The 21,525-nt window shown below is 37.9% G+C and overlaps 1 protein-coding gene across 1 annotated transcript; it reads left to right on the top strand.

Annotated features, from left to right (window-relative positions):
- The first annotated feature begins 462 nt into the window (after positions 1 to 462).
- On the top strand, positions 463 to 20,939 carry SLC35B4 (solute carrier family 35 (UDP-xylose/UDP-N-acetylglucosamine transporter), member B4). The gene is made up of 10 exons (XM_012650621.1): positions 463 to 701; positions 7,124 to 7,237; positions 10,337 to 10,439; positions 11,622 to 11,671; positions 14,113 to 14,194; positions 14,414 to 14,474; positions 16,044 to 16,153; positions 16,788 to 16,863; positions 19,502 to 19,577; positions 20,458 to 20,939. The coding sequence occupies exons 1-10, from the start codon at positions 625 to 627 to the stop codon at positions 20,702 to 20,704; spliced, it is 996 nt and encodes a 331-aa protein (XP_012506075.1). The 5' UTR covers positions 463 to 624; the 3' UTR covers positions 20,705 to 20,939.
- Positions 20,940 to 21,525: the final 586 nt, after the last annotated feature.

The following is a 21,525-nucleotide window of genomic DNA, read 5'->3' as shown; positions in this document are numbered from 1 at the left end:
CTCCAAACTTCCGAGTCCCCTATTCTTTTCTAGAGGTAGAGAGGTAAGCTCAGAATTTCTCCTTTCACTCAGTTCAGGAGAATCGCTTCAGATGCTACAACACCACCTCCAAGGCATAGTCACAGGTCTGTAGTTCTAGTGCCGCCAGCTGCGAGTTTGCTGTGGCCGTGGTGGACTAACCCCTTTCTGAGCTCTTGGCGGTCTCCTAAGAAGCATTGACAGCGTTGGGACTTCGTTTCCCAGCACGCCCCGCGGCCTCTGATCACGCGAGGCATGCCGGGCACTTGGCCCCTCTCCTCTTTGGCGGAGGTTCCTGGCAGAGGCGGGTCCACGACACCGCCCGACGTAAGGGCGCGCGGCATCCTGGGACGTGTAGTCTGGCCGGGACTTGGACGCCCCCTCGGATGAATGGGGCCGGGGCTGATTGCGAACTACAGCTCCTCAGCTGGCAGCGTCGGTGGCGGCCGCGGGGGAAGGGGAGACTGCGGCGGTCCCCGGAGAGAGCGGCGCTCCGGGACCGTGCGATGTTCTGTGCCGCGGCGGGGGCAGCTGGCCGGCTTCCTGGGGTAGCGGTATAGGCGGGCGCTTCCTCTGCGCGCTCGCTCCCCTTCCCCTGCTCCAGCCATGCGCCCGGCCTTCGCGGTGGGCCTGGTGTTTGCAGGCTGCTGCAGTAACGTGATCTTCCTAGAGCTCCTGGCTCGGTGAGTGACCCGTTCGGGCCGCACCTGGGCTGGCTCCCTGGGCGGGTCTGAGGAAGCCAGAGGAGAGGTGCTCCCGCGCGCCGTCCCCTGGGACGCGCCCCCGCTTCGTCCCCTGTCTGTTGCGTGCAGGGCCCGGAGCAGGGCTTCCTGAGCCCCCCGTTGGGTCTGGGCAGCCTGGGATCCCGCTGAGTCTGCTACTCCGTAATCCTGCGCACCGTCCGCCGTCCCGCCTAACAGTTTCACAGTATCCCGATAAGGGGAGCACTCAGGGTGTTGCTGTCATCACCCTTTTCCACAGTCTGAGGGAACGGAAACCAAGAGAATTTTTCACGTGACTGGTCCAAGGTCGGAGGAGAGCTAGTGACAGAAGCAAGGTTTCTCCACCCAACTACGTCTCACTTCCTTCCTGTACAACTCCGGCTCTTTTCTTGATCCTGTTAATGGCACATGCTTGGCTTGAGCAAAGCATTTTGGCTTATAAAGCAGTCTGATTTTATACATGCTGCAAAGAAAGTTTCATTTGTATTAAAGTATCCTGCAAAGCATTTGTTATATTGGCCTTAGAGATGGTTATGAGGACTTGGCCCAGACATACATGTCAATGATGTGGTAGAACAGATTCTTATGTAGAAGATTGGTCCAATGACCCGAGAAATCATTTCCAGCTTTAAGATATTATAATCTTTAAATTCGGAAGCATGCATTTTGAAATATAACTTTATAAATTAAAAATGGCTGTGACATTTTCCCAAAGGGAAACTAGATTGGCTTTGTGTAAGTAGCTTACAATAATATTGAGTAAGAATGTACAAATTCAATGGGTAGAAGCTGTTACAGAAGAGACAACAGGTGGAGTGGAAAAGGCTCAGGACTAAAAAGCTCAGTGTTAACGAATTTCAATCATGACTCTGTCATCCACTGGCTGTGTGGCCTTTTCAAGTCACTTAGCCTCTCTGGGCTTCCTTTTCCCAGCTGTAAAAGAATACCTGTAGTGCTTTCTAGCTCCATGTTTCTGAGGCTATTCATTACAGGTTGAGTATCCCTTATCCGAAATGATTAGGACCAAAAATGCTTCAGATTTCGAGTTTTTTAAGATTTTGGAATATTTGCATATGCATAATGAGTTTTGGGGATGGGACCCAAGTCTAAACATGAAATTCATTTATGTTTCATATACAACTTATACATGTAGCCTGAAAGTAATTTCATACAATATTTTTAATAATTACTTTGTACATGAAACACAGTCTATGTACATTGAACCATCAGAAAGCAAAGCTATCAGGTGTGGAATTTCACTTGTGGAGTTATGTTGGTGCTTGAAAAATTTTGGATTTTGGAGCTTTTTGGATTTTGGATTTTCAGATTAGGGATGCTCAACCTGTATCTCCATTAACCATCTGAACAATTCTGTGCATGAGATAGGTCAAGAATTATAATCATTGTTTTGCTAAAAATCAAACAGATCCAAAGAAGTTAAGTGGCCTTTCACTACTTGTTAAGTGGCCGAGCCAGAAATGGAATCCAAGATGTCTGAACCCCTAGTCCAATACCTTTTTCAACCTTCCCCTTATTTTTGAACTTAAGCAGCCTATAGATTTTGGTCATGTGGTGCCAACTACAAGTGTATGTTATTTGGTACCATTAGTTAAGTCATTCTCAAGCAACTGGTTTACTTAAGGTAAACTCTGTGTTGGGTTAACTTTTGCTGTTACAGAGCTTAAGTATGCAGAAAGTATTGATAAAGATCTGTTGTTTGTCTCGGGAGTAGGTGGTAAGAGATATGAAAATGAAATAAAAATTGTATCCAACTGTAAGTCTGATACACTTCAAAGTAAGGACACTTTGGAAACTGATTTAAAAATATAAAAAAGTGATATCAGGCCAGCCTTGTAAATGAAGGTCAGAGAATAACAGTGTAATATTCATGCTGAATATGCCATTAAATTAAATCTTGCCAAAGGCTGTATGACATCAGAATATGCAAGCAACTGAAGCTCCTCATTACTAGTTTGTAAGCCCTTGACTAAATTACTTCATCTCCCCTAGTTTGTCTCAACTATAAAAGGGGATGATAGTTCTACTAGCCTCCCAGAGTTTTGAAGAATGAAATGAGATGCATATATAAAGCCTAAAACACATTCATAGAGGCTTCCTTTTCTAACAACTTGATTTCAGTATAGATACATCTTGTTTTATGAGATGTTCCTGAAAAGTTGTGGATAAATCTAACTTTACAAAATGATGTTGTACATTACAGGAGCATCTATTTAGAATACTTTGAATAATTTGTAAATAATCATCACTCCCTATTTATCTTTTTTTGTAAATCTGCATTTTTGCATTAAACAGTGGGTTTTCATAAAGTGGTAAACAGGTACATTTATCAATAAAATCAATGGTACCCAAGACTGAGTAGCAGCCTTTTCCAAATTTGCTTAGGCAAGTCATGACTTCTCATGTTACAGATCAATAAAATAAGAGCTGGTTGGACCAGATGGTCTTTAAAGTTCTTTCTAGATATGGCCTTGGCACTTGTGACTTTATCTTGGGACATCATAGTAGAAAGCTCATAAATTTTTATAGAGCAGGAACTGTGCTTTTTATATGACTTCCTTGGAATCATTAAGTGCCCTAACAAGTAGCAAGTAGAACACTAAATATAAATGCTAAAGTGACTTGAGGGCAGAAGAGAACATTTTTAATCATTTTTACCAAATTGGAAAATAAATTTAGCTTTTCTTTCTGATTTTTATACCTATAATTGGGACCAATAATAAAATATAAAACACAATGCAGTGGACAGTGCAGACAAGTAGTAATGAATGAGTGCCTTGACCCCCCTCATTAGGGAGCTTATACCTTGGAAACGAGATATAAACAGCAGCTATTATCAGATATTAACATCAGCTAACTAACTAGGCAAGATACTGTACATCTCACATCAGGAAAACGTCTGAAACATTTTATTTTTCAACCAAGTGCCTGATCTTGAATTAAATAAGGAAGTTTCCTAAATTCAGCAAAAGAAATACAAAAGGCATAAACTATCTGCTCAATTCCATCTCTTCACAGTTGCATTTTTTGAAAATAAAACTTTGAATTCTTGCCAAAGAGAATTCAAAGTCAGAGAAACTGCAGTTAGCAATTGAATTTCTGAGGAATAAAGTTCAAGAAAAGAGATTAAAGGATCTAAGTTTTTACTCTAAAGTTTTAAAATGAATTATTCAAGCTAAAATAAATAATTCCATTGGTAGCTATAAACAATGTATTCTTAAAAAGCTTTACAAGTTGTTTTTTTAAAAATTAAATTATGTGAGTACATTAGGGAGATTTTAAAATTCTATGGAAATAGAGACAAAAAGTAGATTAGAGTTGTCAGAGGACTAGGAGAAAGGAGAAATGGGGAGTGACTTACAATGAGTATGGGATATCTTTTGGGAGTGTGCTAAAATTAGATAGTGGTGATAATTGCACAACTAAAAACTCACAAAAACCACTGAATTGCGATAATAATAAGGGTATCTGCAAACAACATTTATTTGCCATCTAATTCTGGAAGATTTATTTAACTTGGTGCCATGTGGCCCTCAGTGTCTTTAGCAATGAAATGGGCATCATAATACCCACCTCCATAAAATAAAGTTAAAATTAAAAAGTATTAGGATGCATTTTTAAAAAATCCTATGGACAGTACACATATAAAGTGAATTTTTTTAAAATAAATCGTCTTTGTATCTTTTGTACAAATCTTAACATTCTAGATCACATTTGCTTAAAGTAAAACATCCTCTGATTCGTTCACTTACTTGAGTGAAGGCCTGACACTGCCCCAAAAGAGGAGAGACAAAGATGAATGGGACACGGTCTGTCCTCCAACTGTCCCTGCTGTGGCACTGGATTTTTACCATCTCATTTTTCAAGTTTGGTTCCCTCATCATCTTCTTGAGGGCAGGGACCAGGTCTCATTTAAGAGGTCTCTTGAAGCTCCCACCTAACTTTATGCATAATCAGTTCTTGGTAATTATTCTTTAATTGGCCTAAGCTTTTAGTAAAGAGAAAAATAGAAGGGAAAACAAGAAAACTTTTGAGCCTCTTTTTGGTTAAGTCTTGTGTTTAACCCAAAGTTAAATCTTGCACTTCACGTGTATTTTCTCATTGAGTTCTCACTGCAACAATAATATATCATTTTCCTTTTATAGATGAGAAAAGTTGGTCAATGTGAATGTCTTTAAAAGGGTGACCATACTTAGATTAAAGAGCTTTCAATATGCAAGGTCCTAATACTAGCCATCGTGGTTCTGTTTGCCTTTTTCACTCTTTGGCAGGCACTGTGTTAAGTGCTTTTCAGGGACTGGCTCATCTACTTTACAATAAACCAATGAGATAGGCACTAATACTGTTCTCATTTTAAAGATAAGAAACTAGACTTTCAGGAACTGGTTCTTCTACTCTACAATAAACCAATGAGATAGGCACTAATATCCCATTTTAAAGATAAGAAACTAGACTTAGATAATTACCTTCCCCTGTCATATGGTAAATGACAGAGCTGGATGTCACATGTCAGTGTATACTTTTAACCGTGATAGAGCACAGTGGTTCTCAACCTTGTGTCAGCACGTGAGGATTTGTGCATCTTACAAACACGTGTGTGTGCACACACACATACACACACACACACACACACACACACACACACGCACACACCCTTGGCCCTTTCCCCAGACCTAGACTGGTGGTTCTCAGCTCTGGCCACACATTAGCATCAAGTGGTAGGCTTTATAAGAGTATAGATTCCAGAGCCCTCCCCCAATCTAATCAAGTCAGAAGTGGGAGAAAGGCATGTCGGGTTTTAAGGAGCAGCCTGGCCAGAGTTGCAAGGCACTGTGCTAGCAACCATCTAGAGTTAAATTTCCTTCTCCTATTGCTCATATTTAGGCTAATGGTTTTAATTAGCTCCTTGAATGAGATAAATGTCTTATGTGATTATTTATGGATTCCTGCAACATTTAGCCTTGTCCCTTGAACATACGAAATGCTAAAAGAGAAATTGTTGAATTGAATGTAAAGCAATAGTTTTCAAGGAACTCTTCAAAGGCAACAGAGCTTAGAGTAGCAACAGTTCTGCTTCAGCTAGTAGGCCCAGCTCTGCACAAGCATGGGTTATGCCTGGGGTTGTCTATTTTTATGCCTGATAGGTATATTTAAGAATTTGTGTATCTTGGCATAGCTGTTCAATATTAACACCACCAATGGAGAATGGAGTTGTTTTTGATAAATACCATTATGTTAATAAGTAATAATCTAACAAATCCCTCTACGCACTAGCTTCAGGTGAATGACTCTGGTCAAGATGAAAATCCACCCCAAATAGAAAGCAGAATATATTTTAAAAGATGAAAATCCAGAATATGAAGGCTGGTGAATATAAGTTGTATATGAAATCTAGAAGCTTCGGGAGGACAAAGATAACTGGTCACTTTGTTCTTCCTCCAGTGATTGAGCAGAACTGAATAGAGGACAAGCTGAAGAAAATCATAAACATTTTAAGCGACTAATTTTCACAGAATGCCTCAAGGGGGATGTCAAAAGGAATTTTTCTATTATATAAACTTGTTCCTAACAGTCACTATGGAAGACTCCCCGAGAAGTACATAGATCACTGAAGACGTTGAATTCCACTCACATTTTTTTGAGTGCCTAATATATTCCAGTAGTCTATAGCAGTGTTTCTCAGTCTTGTTTTCATTATTGCCTCCACCTCCTCCCCCGAATGCTTTCTAGATTTTTTTTTCCTTAACCACCCCTCCGTAGGTATGTTCTATACTGGTTTATGTACTGTGCATATCTGTGCTTTATACTTGTAAAAAGAGTACGATTACCCACTATCTGAAGAATCAGTTCTGCCCGCTTGGGTTACTACCTAAAGTAATGTCCCTGTCATCAACACTGGGTACATTTCTTCATTTGATAGCAGTCTCGGTGATTCCTGGTCAGGAGGGATATACAAACATTGCAGGAGACCCGAGCATATTTCTGTCCTTGGACTTTGCTACCTCAGCTGACTGACTAGGATCCGGACTAAAGGCCTTTTGGTGAAGTGAGGATCCCAATGAGAACATATGACCAATTTCCTGCAGTTTACTAGGAAAGCTGTAGCACAGTTCTAGGAACAAGTGTGGCAGAATAACGGTCCTTCATGGCCTGCTACACCTAGGAAAGAGTGTAAGAAAGCTGACATTCTTCCCTATGAGATAAACGCTAAATGTGTGTGATCCTTGGGATATAAAAACCAAAATAAAGGCCAGTGGGTAATAGAAATCTACCCTCCCTGTTGTTCTGGAACTAATAACGCATTTTAGTGCCCTCTATCTCAGTTTTGGTGCCTTTTTTCCCCCTTTTTGTTATTCACTATACAGGAAGCACCCAGGATGTGGGAACATCGTGACATTCGCACAATTTTTATTTATTGCTGTGGAAGGCTTCCTCTTTGAAGCTGATTTGGGAAGGAAGCCGCCAGCTATCCCAATAAGGTATGGCACGTTGAAGTCTTTTAGCTTTTAATTTTTTTTTTTTTTAAAGTTAAGAGGTGGTACCTGTATAAAAGGAGTGTGAGACATTCTTTTATAAGATTTATATCAAAGATATCAGCAGAATAATTTATTTTCTGAAGTTAATATGTTGTGAAGCTACAGGGAGCTTATTTTTAGAATAAAATTCCTGCCACAAGATTTAAAATAACTTTGATGGACACAAGAAAGAGAGAGAGAGAGAGAGAGAGAGAGAGAGAAAGAGAGAGAGAGAGAGTGTGTGTGTGTGTGTGTGTGTGTGTGTGTATGTGTGTGTGGTGTGGTGTATGTGTGTATAACATAGGGTCAGTAAGAAGCCTAGTGTGATCACAAATTTTTAGTAATTGTTTTGCTGTCCTCTGTGTTGGTAAGTTATCAAACGTGCTAAGAGTGGAATCATTGTTCCATTTTAAAAATGAATGTCTTTTGCAAATAAATAGAGGTGATAGTTATACAACATTGTGAATATACCAAATGCCACTGAATTATTCACTTTAAAATGGTTAATTTTTTGTTACATGAATTTCATCTTAATTAAAAAAAAAAAGAGTGGCAAGCTAAGTCCTAATTGTTGATGCCAGACCTCAGTCCCATTAGTCCAAATTTGCATAACTGTACTCAAGGGGCCAAATAGAAAACAGGGCAGTTCTTATAATAAACAATGTATTGAAAACTCAGCATTCTTGCTTTGAGAGACTTGAGATAAAAGTAAAATCCAGGCTGGGCGCGGTGGCTCATGCCTGTAATCCTAGCATTCTGGGAGGCTGAGGCAGAAGGATCACTTGAGCTCAGGAGTTTGAGACCAGCCTGAACAATGTGAGACCCGTCCCCACTAAAAATAGAAAAAATTAGCCAAGTGTGGTGGCATGCACCTGTGGTCCCAGCTACTTGGGAGGCTGAGGCAGGAGGATCGCTTGAGCCTAGGAGTTTGAGGTTGATGTGAGCTAGGATGACACCACTGCACTCTAGCCCCAGTGACAGAGCAACTCTGTCTCAAAAAAAAAAAAAAAAAAGAGTGTAATCCATCCTTTTGTGAGTATGTAGCAGGATGATATCTCTTGCTCCCTTTGAGAGAGACTTTCTGGTGTGAATATATCCAAGTACTAAAGTTCAGGTTCATCCTTGTTGGTGTTCTTTTGCAGCATTCCTGCAAAAGAATGAATAGCCTACTGTAGAAAATCTGGCTGAATTTTCTTATTAATATTGTACTTTTAAGTTTCCCAATGAGATGCTAAATATCCGAAATATTTTGTTGTTTGCTTTTCATTGGCTTTACAGTCTGCATAAACTTTCTGCTCCTGTAGACCATCACATTTACATCACAGTAGCAGCCCAGCATTTTTGACCCCTCTGGCCTTTCCCTGCATCCTCCCATTCTCTCTGCCCATGCCCTCTGCCCCTGTCAGCCTAACTTTTATGATAGTGTCCTAGCTGGCTGGCCTCCCTGCCTCCCACCTCGTCATCCATCCATTTCATCTTCTGCCATTTTATCATGTCACCCTCCTCTAGCAGTGACCACAATGTTTAGAATAAAGTCCAAACTCCCCAACATGTGCTTTGAGCTCCCCGAGATCTTGCCCTAACAGCCATACTCCCATGTGTGTCCTGTGTGTGGTGTCTATTTTTATTTTCCGTATGCGAAGCTATAATCAGAATCTTGCTCATGTCATTCATCCCCATAAGTGATTTCTAGGCAGTGCTATTGAGCAATGTGGAATAATTGAATTAATTATCCTGAAAGACCTTGACAAACTAACTCTCTTTATCTCCAAATGGCACCTCTTCAAGACAGGACTGAGAAAATTTGGCAAGAAACTTTGTGAAGTCACCAATAGTATATTATATAGAAGCTGTCAAGAAGCTGTTGGTAGTAATTTTGCATGTATGAAATACTGAGTTCTGCATTCGTTGTCAGCCTTCTCAAACTTTCCAAAGTGTGTTAATGTAGATGTGGCTTGGCTGCCTGTCGTATTCCATAGCTCCAAATCTACCCAGCAACACAGAATCGGTTCTTGTCAGAGAAGACAGCTTGGGACTCAGCAGTGTCATATTCTTCAGATGTGCAGAGGTAGAAAATGGTTGGGAATCTCCTCAAAGATCAGCATTTCCTGAAGCACATGGAACCACTTATTTGCTTTTGCCCTGCATTCATTAACCATTTATTTTAAATACTATTTTTTCTCTTACTGGGTATATTAAGTTGAATTATATGAAATTGCTGATATTCAACCTTTTTTGACCTATAAACAGCACGGCACTTTTATATGGTTTAACCTAACATGTATGAAAGGCATCTTATGTATTTTCTAGATCACAACGGGGATGTACAACTATAAAATTGTTTGTTTAATTTGTTTATCTGTTTATAATTATTCATTTGTATTTATTCCTTTATCTTTCTAAATTATTAGGGTTACTGGATTTTTTTTTTTTTTTAGTTTTTGTTTTTATTTTAAGAGCTATAAACTCTGAAAAAGCAGGTACCCTGATTTTAAAGAAAAATCTATGTAAGTCGAATCATGTCCTCATTAATTCACAGGCCACCGATTTGGAATATGGGATAATTTCAACAGTTGCTAGGCTGAAAGTAACCCTAGACTTAGCAGAGCTTTGCTTTAGAAATAGTGAAAAGTAATAGGATAAGCAAGTATAGAGAAGAAATATTTGAGATAATTAACCCATTTCAAGTTCTTAGATGTAAATGAAAATTATGTACGAAGAACTGATGCAATAATAAAAAATCATCCACTTAAAAAATCTACTGATGTCCATTAGGTAACATTTTTACAACTTAGTTTTAAGTTGCTGTGTAAACTTGGAAAATATTAAAATAATGTTTTTTTAAACATATTCTGTAATTCAAACTTTTCTACATGTTAGGTCTGGCTTTGTGAAGTATTTTTATATGTACTTAATATTTGACTTCACATGATAAGAGTGATACAATTTTTAATGCAGAGGAAATAAAAATACTTTTTTAACCAGAAATATATATTTCTTTCTATATTTCATTTTCTTGAAATAGTAGATTCTATGTGATGTGCTGCTCTCTCTGCATTTCAGGTACTATGTTGTAATGGTAACCATGTTCTTCACTGTCAGCGTGGTGAACAACTATGCCCTGAATCTCAACATTGCCATGCCTCTGCATATGATATTTAGATCTGTAAGTGTTGCCAGCTCACATGTGTATGTTCTTCTGAAAAATATAATTAAGTAGGTAGATTGAACATATGGCAAAAGTAGAAAGGTCTTGTAATAAGTAAAGTCTAGGGGATAAGAATAGTTTTGTGAATGAGTGAGCAAGGTTGGCTTTCATCTAAGAATTAAGGCAAAAAGAGAGAAATCTGAAAGTGGATGGTTTACCTTTATTTATCTGATGCCTAATGGATAAGTAATAATAAAATCAAAATTTCCGTGGGAAACAGATTTTACCTTTAATTTTCTCCATCTGGTTCATTTTATATTCAATTTCGCTATTAATGTTACTTAACTTATTTCTTACCACTTCTTTTTTCCATAAAATTACATTTACTTCTACTACATGAAACAGGTTCTTCTCTTTTCTGATTTTTTTTGAAGGAGAAACTTGAGGTCATAAAGGGAAATTCCTAAGGAAGGTAGAGTTTCTCCCAAAGCAGTACAGGTTTTCTTCTTTGACTAATGTATGGTGAGAGATCTGTGTGTATATAAACAAGAATAGTGTTTCCTGAAAAGCAGGAAAATCTTCAAGGGGAATGTAGTTAGGATTGCAGAAGAATGCAAAATGGGTGATAACTGGAAGGATAACATTCCGAGTGGCTTGAGATTTTTGTGAAATTGAAATTGAATGTGCTATTCCTGAAGGGACTTTCCAGAGCTAATTTTAATTATTAAGGTGACCTTCAAAGCATTAAACACATGGTAGACTTTCAATAAACACTTGTTGATCGAGTGATACCTTTCCAGAGCAGAGAGAGATCCTTCCTTGCATGACTTCTTTCATTAAAATTAGGCGTGGAGAGATGATTAGTAAAAGCTCATATAAATTAGATAGATCGAACATTTGACAAAATAAATCTATAATATCATTTATTCCTGCTAACCCTACCTTCCACTATGACAAATTATTGAGAGTTGATCATTTTATTCTCGTTGTCATCTTTAAAAGGTTTTATTATTTTACATGATATATTTTTATGGTCTATACTTTTTGCCATGGTAAGAACAACTGAACCTCATTAATTATTCATCCTAGCCTTCTTCATTCCATGTTTTTCACCATTGTCTGTGTTTATATTCATCTTGAATTATGTTGTTTTCTTCCCCTAGTGCACTAAAACTCTAGTACTTTTGTCTTCTTTTACAGGGCTCTCTAATTGCCAACATGGTTCTAGGAATTATCATTTTGAAGAAAAGGTAAATGGTACACTTTTATATTTCATGTACAGAATGATATCCTGAGCCACCATCCATAAGCTAGTCATCTGGATTTCGTTTCCCACAGTGCTGATAAGTTAGTTCTCAGCTGGGTGCCTTTTTTTCTTAGTTCTTCCTTTCACAGTGGTACACAAGGATGCAATTTCCTAAAGCAGTTGCCCAGGTAAAAGGCCCCACCTGTGGGTTTGGAGCAGCCTTTTCTCAGTGTAGAACTGTTAGCTCTTGTCATCATTGAATTTTAGTACCGTACTAACCTGTGAAGCCAATTGATATAGAACTTCATTCACTATGCAGTATGGGCATCACTAGCCATGTGATCATTTACATTTACAGTTCAATTATTCAAAATTAAATAAAATTAAATATTTAGTTTCTCAGTCTCACTAGTGTCTCACTGATATCTCACCAGTGACATTTTAAATGCTCAGTAGCCACATGTGGCTGGTTGTGACCATACTGGAGAACCCAGATATGGAACATTTCCGCTATCGCAGAAATTCTGTGGGATGGTGCTATCCTAGAAGGTGCTTATCAGTACAGTGTAATGAACTAAGGAGTAATCGTTCGTATTTAAAAGCAAATTCCTAACAAAGGCCTAAATAGCCAAGAAGATGGAATGAAAAGATTCAGGACTGTTCTTTGTGACTGTCACCAGTAGCTCTCTCTGGGGTAGCTCTCTCTGGGATGCTTTCTCAAAGTACTTTTTTCCCACCTTCTTTCTGAGCCTCACCCCTCACTTCCAAGGAGGAGGGACACTGGGGAGGGACAGCATGTACACTCTAGAAAATTTCTCAGGGCAAGTTCACTCTCACTGTTAAGACCAAAATTGTACAAGTTGATGGCAATGTATTCAGTATGCAACCCCAGCAATTCAGAATGTAGGAACCTAGAGTTTTTAAGTAATAAGGGCTGTGTCATAAAAAGGACAATTACCCTGTCTTACTGGGTTCCTTGTCATGGATGTATTATCTCCTGAGGCTTATGTATGTATTCCCTGTTAAATTCCACTGCAGTTGCTCCTTCTTCCAGGTTCTCTGCATTTAGCATACATGTATGTGGTCAGGTTTACTACATTTGGAGTGACCATTGTGCTTCTTGGTAGCATAGAATTCACCTTGGGACAGGCCTGTAGTCCTTCCCAACCTTTGATTTTGGCCCATAACAGAGATACAGAACATATTATAAAAGAAATTATATTCTCCTGATATTGCCCAAAAATATCAGGGGTCTTTCTCAAACATCTGTTTCCCTTAAGAACTTGTTTTGAGTCTGTCATCTTGAATCTAGCTAAGGCTTTTTGACTCTTTTTTTCTATGTGTACCACCCGTAGAGCAGGCATTTCCATAAGTTAACTATCCAACATAGTGAATTAGTAAATTAGTATCTCCTTGTATTTATCTTGGGTAGAAGGCCCCCAAGTTCATAGTGTGCTGCTCCTTCCAGGATGTGAAGACCACATCTATATTCACCACAACCAGGCCTTTCATTATTTTCGGGGCCTGAGCTATAAGCCTCTGCATCATGATCTCTCCAGACTGAAGAATTGCATTATTTTTTACATCTATCTCCAGTAACGCCTGCTTCTTCCGGCCACCCCTCTCCTCTACATGGTCCTCTTGGCCCTTTTCGTCCCTTTCTCTGCTGCTTATCCAGTTTTGTTGGCCTTTTATTAGGTACTATGACCAGAACGATACAATGTATGTAACTAAAATACTTCGGATGGTTCATCTTCTAAGTTGAATTTCTTTTAATTCTCGCCTGAGGCCTTTTGCTTAATCACCAAGAATCTGAGAGGGATGCTAATGAGGCTATTTTAGTTAATGTGAAATGCCACTGTTCTTACTGCCCATAGTTCGATAAATTGAATATTCCACCCTTTATCCAACTATGCCAACATTTAAAAACAACACTAAGTCATTCAGAGATTTTTTTTAAAAAAATACCCTCCCCAGAGGATGGATGATTGGATTATTTTCTGAATATGGAATCTTGCTATTTGTACTTGATTGTCTGTTCTTCCTCTTGCATGGTGTGTGTCTCATGACTCAGGTTTGGGCTCCTTAAAGACGGGAAAAGCAAGAGATCCCAGTTAAGTGTAGGTCAGGCTTTCATTTGGACTCTTGAGAACAGAATGGAACATTATGTCTGGTCTGTGTCTGTTTCTGTTTTTGTTTTCTGATGAAATAATCTATTGGTCAACAAACTATTAGAAACAAATTATTTTAAACAACACCAAGGAGAGTGTTGTTTAGAAACCAGTCGGTATCCCGATTCCTTTGTTTACACACTTACATGGACTCTGCTGGAAAGTGATCCTCTCAGTCATAGTGATTTGTACTTTCATGCACCATCTGATCGTAATTATCCTTGGAAATTCGTATCTGTGCTTTCCTAAGGTGTTTTTGTTCTTATTTTTGCAGATACAGTATATTCAAATATACCTCCATTGCTCTGGTGTCTGTGGGGATATTTATTTGCACTTTCATGTCAGCAAAGCAGGTGGTAAGAATCAGCTCACAAATCATTTATATTCACTACTTGCCATTGGGGCTCAGTTATCAGGCATGTATTAATAATTAAATAAATTCAGATCCTTTTGTAACACAAGGATTTCGAAAGCGAAGAGAGGAGGAAAACGGGTAACATAAATATTTCCCTCGTATCTCGGCACCTTGCATGTAGCTCTGGTCTCTGTACCTAGTATATTTTCTTATTTCCTAGACTTCCCAGTCCAACCTGAGTGAGAATGATGGATTCCAGGCATTTGTGTGGTGGTTACTAGGCAAGTACAGTAATTATAATAAAGCTAATTGCCTTTGCAGTTGTGTTTGCTGAATTTTCTCCTAAGAGACATGTTTCTTGGCAAGAAGCTTCGGCTAAACAAATTATACCATAGAAGAGAGAGGCACCTGGGATCATGTATCACTGAACCTTATTGCACAAGAAATGAAAAAAAGAAAATGTCCATGTTCATAGCAGTGTGTTCTGCAACATGGATCCATGTTTTTCTTGGTTGCCACTGGTATAGAAAGAAAAGTATATGTCTCCTTTCCCATCACACTCTTTGAGAGCAGTGCTTGGAGTGTCACCATCTCTTCACGATCTGTCTGCTGAGTTGAAGCTCCTACAAAAGATGGACACATTAGAGAGACTGATTCTTTAAATTTCCAAAGGACCCATTTCTAAACCTTAGATTTATTTTCCTCTAGGTTAGCTGTTCCAGGTGGCAATGTTCCCGAACCTGACTGATTATCAGAATCTTCTGGGGAATTTTTTAAAATATAAATATCTCTTTGTGGAATTAATTAGGCAACCCCTATACAAATTTGTTCGCACATTTTTTGATACGGAGGTGAAACTCTTTTCAGGTGCTTTCAGTGATAACAATAACAGATTGAGACTGACCAGGTAGAAGAGAAATAACAATAAAAGAACTGTGTTTTCCTTGCTTCTTGGTTTTGAAACTTTATCCCTTTAGGTTGTTCTTAACATAGAAAGATCATTATGAGCTATTAGAAAAATACCTTACTCAAAGAGAAAAATTTGCAAAGGATATGAACATACAATTCATGGGGAAAAATTAATGTCCAATAATTTTGTGTTCAGCCTCACTAGTCTAGTAATCAAAGAAATGCAAATTGAAACCAAAATGCAATGTCTTTTTATTTTTGGCCTATCATATTGGCAAGATGATAAATGGCTATTCTCATTGCTGCTGAGGGTGCAGAAGACAACTATTTTTATGTAAACTGTTTGGGGCGTAATTTGACACAGCCTTTCTGGAAAAATATTGTGTATTGAATTTTTAAAATACCCACAGCCTTTGACTCAGTAATTCCACTTATGAGAATTTATCCTAAGGAAATAATCAACATTTGTTTAATGATTTGTGTACAAGGATATACATTGATTTTAATGAAGAAATGATTGGAAATAAAAATAACCTAACCATTCTCGTATTATTATATAAGATACTTAAGCATGGTACATCCTCATGATAGAGTAATATGCAATCATTGTATCATACTTTTGAAAACATTTTAATGAATGATTTGAAGGAAAAGTCTAGGAATAAGATGATGAAAAAAGCAAGATATAAAATTTTATATACAATCTGCTCCTGTCATAATATAAAAAATACTTACACAAATGAATCTAGAGAGACATAGAAAACTATAAAAGATTGGATGGTAAAATCGTGATTGATTTTTATTTCTTTTGAAAATTTTTTACACATTCTACATTTAGTTTGTAGTATTTGTAGAACTTTAAGCAATCAATAAATGTTCTTTAAAAAAACATCTGGAAATTAACAAACATAGGCATTTTGTAAGCAATGTTTGTTTTTTAGGTATTGCAGCACTGACTTTTGCTCTTCTGATGTCAGCAAGGATGGGTATATTCCAAGAGACTCTATACAAACAGTTTGGGAAACATTCCAAGGAGGCTTTGTTTTATAATGTAAGCAACTTCTTGAACCTAGGGGAAGATGAAAATTCCTGAGTTGTAATATGTTATTTCAAGTGAAATATGCCATCCTTCTGATGTAATTGAAGGATCAGTTTATTATCATGTTGTCTTCAAGCACCTTAATCTTCGCTTATTTATTGTTTCCTCTTCCTCTTCAACCTGTTTTTATTTTTGTCTTTGTTTCTTTTTCCCTGACTTCACGTTATCCTCAAATCTTTTTTACGACTGGTTTCCTAAACTCCCTGAAATCTGCTTTTGCATTCTTTATAATTTTAAATCCATTATGTTTGCTTAACTTTTCTCAGAAACACTAAAATGTAGTAAATCCTTTTGGGCAGAATGACTATGTGTTTAAATATCTCCATTCCCTTTTATTGAGGAAAGGATGCTCGCTCCGTTTTTTGCTTTATCTGTGATGGCCATCAGACTACACAATTTGGGGTTGATACCATGTTATACAATGTCAAGTGGTCCGACGCTCTGTATGCATTTAACTTAAGTCTAACTTGCTTTTGTAGATATTGTTTGTCAAACAACTTGTACAACTTTTGTTTATTGTAAAGCTACTCTAATTATTCTATAATGTTTTCACACTTAAATTTATGTGACCTATTTCTTCCCATAGCATGCCCTTCCACTTCCTGGTTTCATCTTCTTGGCTTCTGATATTTATGACCATGCAGTTCTATTCAATAAGTCTGGTGAGTTTGTGGTTATATGGTAGAATTACCTGACAGTTTCTGAGGCAAAGTCTCAGTTTTACTCTTGACTTGACCACGGCTATTTTTGTGATCTTATGCAAATCATCTTTCCCTCTTGAAACTATCCCTATTCCAACACAGGAATACAGTGCCATTAATCAGTAATTGCAGCAGCAAAAGATTTACAGGTGCTTCTCAATTATTTACAAATGAATTAAGAGAATATCTTCAAATTTTCTATTTTGCTTTGGAATTTGTGTGTTTGCATTTGAGCATGGAGTGTTTGATATTTTGCAAGTACAAACAAATAGTAATGACACATTGCAGAGATTGGAGTTCTGTGAAGTTGGGCAACAGTCCAGCTCTCTCTGCTGCTGTTCAGCCTTTTCTGCCATGAAGGTAGAGCTGCTTGCAGATCCGGCCCAAGCTGCCTTGGAGCAGAGCAAGAGGGGAGCTAAATGATGACAGGGCTTTTCTCCTAGTTACGGGTTAGATAGGCAGCAGGAATAAACAAAATTAGTTTCAAGTGTCTATAGTAAATTATCTATTACTCTTTTAAGTGGCCAATTAATAAATTAGCTATAGATTGTCAGTTAACATGAATAAAATCACTTATATGATCTGATTCTCTAATAGACATAGAATATACAGACAAATGAACACACAAGGAATAAATAATCATTTTTAGGATCAAGGCTTTATGTTGCACATGTCTTAAATGGTAAGCACATTTTGTAGGATGCCAGTTTACAAAATTAGTTATTTTGTGAACATTAGTTTGCTGTCTGAGCATGAGTTATGAAGTTATGAGTGCTCTCTGCATTTGTGATGTTGCCTTTCCCATTTGGCCAAAAAAAAAAAAATGTGATGAAGCCAATAAGGAAGTTTGCAAGGTTCTGAATTACTCAGAGGATCATTTCCTGATTACTAACACAATAGTTTTTAAGATATCTGAGAATCTACATAGCAAAAGGCTATTGAAATAAAAATATTATCAAATTCCATGGGATTGATTTGGTTATGAGAATGTATTTTCTAAAAGTCACAGGGCTGGGTATTTATGATAAAACTTTTTTTAGAATCTGCCTTCAACTTCCTCAGAATTATCCCCAAGTTAAATATATTAATACATGTTCCTTCTCTGGATTTTCTTGAGGTTAAATATCTGAGACCCTTAAATTTTCCAAGAGAGCTAAAATCCATCTAAATATTTTAAGTCACGCTGAATTTGTCTTTCCTCAGTAAATTGATACAGTGGATCTCTGAAGTTATTTAGCAGTAATCACATTTAACTTCTTTTTCATTTTAATACTTACTAAGTATATCAAAGACTGTAGAATACAAGATTATTGGCATCACCCACTGGTCCAGAACACAGTTACAAGAATTAGTCTTTATGTATATACATGACTTTTTTTGGCAAAAGAAAATTAGTGGTAATTTCCTTACCAGATCTCAGCATCACTTTATCAGAATTTCTTAAATTACGCTAATAATTCAAACTCTGGAAACATTTAACAAAAAAATTGACCCTTTGAGGATTACTAGTCCTTATTGTCTTTGATCTTAGATATCTTATTTCTTCCCAAATATTTACTGTGAAAGTCTTAATATATAAAACTAACATAAGAATATATTTAAAGGAAAAACAGTCATTCACAGTTCTATCGGCCTACGCATCTGCTAATTTTATTTTTACTGGTTTTCTTCCAGACATTTTTACATAGCTATAATCCTTGTGTAGATATAATTTTATATTTGTTTTTCACTTTTATTCTGAGTTTTTTGATGTGACTATATAATCTCTATGATTTTTGTTTTTATAGAATGTATAATGCTTCATCTAATTAAAGTATCTTTGCTTACATAGCCATTGCTCTATCACTAGACATGTAGATTTTGAGTCATAGGTTTTCCTTTTGTGAACAGTACTGCAATGAATGTAGAACTTTTTTCTTCTTTTGAATAATCTAGGATTAATTCCTAATTATAGTTATGAATATAATACTTTTATGAATATAATACTTTTATATTATATTCATAATACTTGTGAATATAATACTTTTATGGTCCCTTAAGAAGGATTATGAAACTTATTTTTAAAAGAATAATACCAATTTATACTGCTACTAACTGCATGGCTGCCAGTTCTACTACCACCTGCCAGTTAGGATATTATTTATAAATTTTGAATTGCTGATTTAGTAGATATAAAACAGTACAATCTAATTTAATTTGGAATTATTTGGTTACTAGGAGATTGAACGTATTTCCAAATGGTGTTTAGTTACTAGTTTGTCTTTCCTCCTCTTGCGTTCATTGTCAGTTAAGGCTATATTGTTTTGAACTTCTCTATGCTTCAATCTTCCTTTGTCAAGTGACGTCCTATTCAGATGAATGGTAGAGAGTTTATTTAAAAATTAAAACAAGTTATTTGTTTTAAGAAACCAATTTAATGACTCTTATGGCTGCTATAGACTGGAATCAAGGCAAGTGTAGTGGTATATGGTCCAAATCTATCTGCAAGGGAGATAACATTGCTGTCCTTATTATATTCAGTCTGTATAATCTTGTTCAAAAGATGAAAAATTTTGCTGTCAAAAAATGATATGACAATATCCTCTCTTAATCATCACAGAATTATATCAAGTTCCAGTCGTCGGCTTGACAATGCCCGTCATGTGGTTCTACCTCCTCATGAACGTCATCACTCAGTATCCTTTGGACTCCTCTGTCATCTGCATGTCTTCTCCATGTTATTCTGGCATAGCATTGTTTACTTTTTTCTTCTTCTAAGAGTACAGTGACATGATTTTGGTTTTTGTCTGGATTTATTCTGCAATAAACAGGACGAAGAGACCCATTCAGGGAGCTCCTTTGCAGAGAGCAAAAGAGATGTTAGTGGTGCAGTAGATCAGAAGCCACAGGGCACAGGAGGAAACGCTCTGGGTAGAAGTGCAGGAGTCCTTGGGTTGATTAAAAACTAGCATATGACACGAATGATCTGTGACTTCTACCTGGGGTTTTTTGATATCCCAGGATATTTCCAATTATCACATAGTTCCAAAAAAATTTCAAATTAATCAAGACTTAGTTTTTTTTAAAATGACTATTTTGAATGATCTTTATTATAAAAATTATTACATCTTTGAAATTTTGAAATGGTTTGAGATTGACCTCATTTCTCTGAAGTCACCTCATAAATCTGCTATACAGAGTTCTTTTTTGGAGGAATGGAAGGGCTGGGGACAAGGTAAAATAAAGGTGGATGGTGTCACCCTTACCAAGAGTGTCAACCTCTGTCATTACCCCAGAGGTGACCTTCATTGGCAACTGTAGGAAGAATCCAGAATAAGAATAATGGGAGGTTTTTAGGCAGTTTTGGGTTAGGATCCATAAATGGAATAGCAGGACAGGAACTCTGCAGGGTGTTCCGCTGAGGAGAACAGCCTCAGAGAAGCCGTAGCAGACCCTCGTGTTCCTCATGTTTTCTTAGAATATGAAATTTTAAGCTGAGAACCATGCCAGAATCAGCTCCCCCACTGATTTCCCAAGTACAGTCTACAGAAAACTACCTTAACTCCAGTCCTCCAGGTACGTGTGCATCCGGGGCGTCTTCATCCTCACCACAGAATGCGCCTCCCTCACCGTCACGCTCGTCGTGACCCTGCGCAAGTTTGTGAGCCTCATCTTTTCCATCTTGTACTTCCAGAACCCTTTCACTCTGTGGCACTGGCTGGGCACCTTGTTTGTCTTCATTGGGACGTTAATGTACACAGAGGTGTGGAACAACCTAGGGACCACAAAAAGTCAGCCTCAGAAGGACGACAAGAAGAACTGAGGTCTGCCTGGAATAGAGAGACCATGTTGTAGTGAGGGAGGGATCTGGCGAGGGTCCAGCCACCATTTCACTTTTGTCAACACTGAATCACCGCCAGTATTGAACCAAACGTGCGCCAGAGAATGCTCAGAAGGAGGGGACTTCTCAAATCTCTCACGACTATACAGACCAACATTTGTAGACTCTGAACAGAAATCCCTCGACCCTAAAATAGAAAAGAGAACAGTTCTGTACTATTGAACAGTTCGTTCATTTGTTATTTCTGTTTTGTTTACCAAAATATTTAGTACTAGTTTATTGAATTCTGAGTCCCCGGAACTACTGGCTTAGTATCTGTGGTCTTGGACGAGATTATTCCTTTCGTTGCTCTTCTGATGTTTCTCTGCCATAACAGTCATTATCATCCTGTGGTCTCAGCCCTTTTGTCTCCTGTCACCCCTCCATTCCCTGGCAGCAGTTTTTAGCCAGTTAGATACTACAGGCGCCATCAGCACCAGGAACAACTGAGTGGCCAAGTAAACTGAGACACCAGTAGCGTGGGGGCCAGACTTCCTCCAGCGTGCTGGGAAAGAAGCAGTTCACCCCGTGAACCGAGCCCCAGTGACACTGGAGCAGAACTGGTGCTCCTCCCGCCCCCCCAGCTTTCCCATATTTTGCTTTTTTTTTCCTATGCAAAAGTCAGATGCTTTTTCCATCTGTGGCTTTCTGTGCTTAGAACAATCCTGTAGCACATCTCATGTCAGGCAAAGTGTTAATAAGTAAAAAAGGTTGTTTATGGATGGGCAGAAGGGAGGCTCTTTCCCTCAGTATTCTCCAGGAAG

Source organism: Propithecus coquereli, unplaced genomic scaffold (genome assembly GCF_000956105.1).
Source record: "Propithecus coquereli isolate 6110/MARCELLA unplaced genomic scaffold, Pcoq_1.0 Scaffold335, whole genome shotgun sequence".
Taxonomy (NCBI): Eukaryota; Metazoa; Chordata; class Mammalia; order Primates; family Indriidae; genus Propithecus; species Propithecus coquereli.
This window is presented reverse-complemented; position numbering and strand designations above follow the sequence as displayed.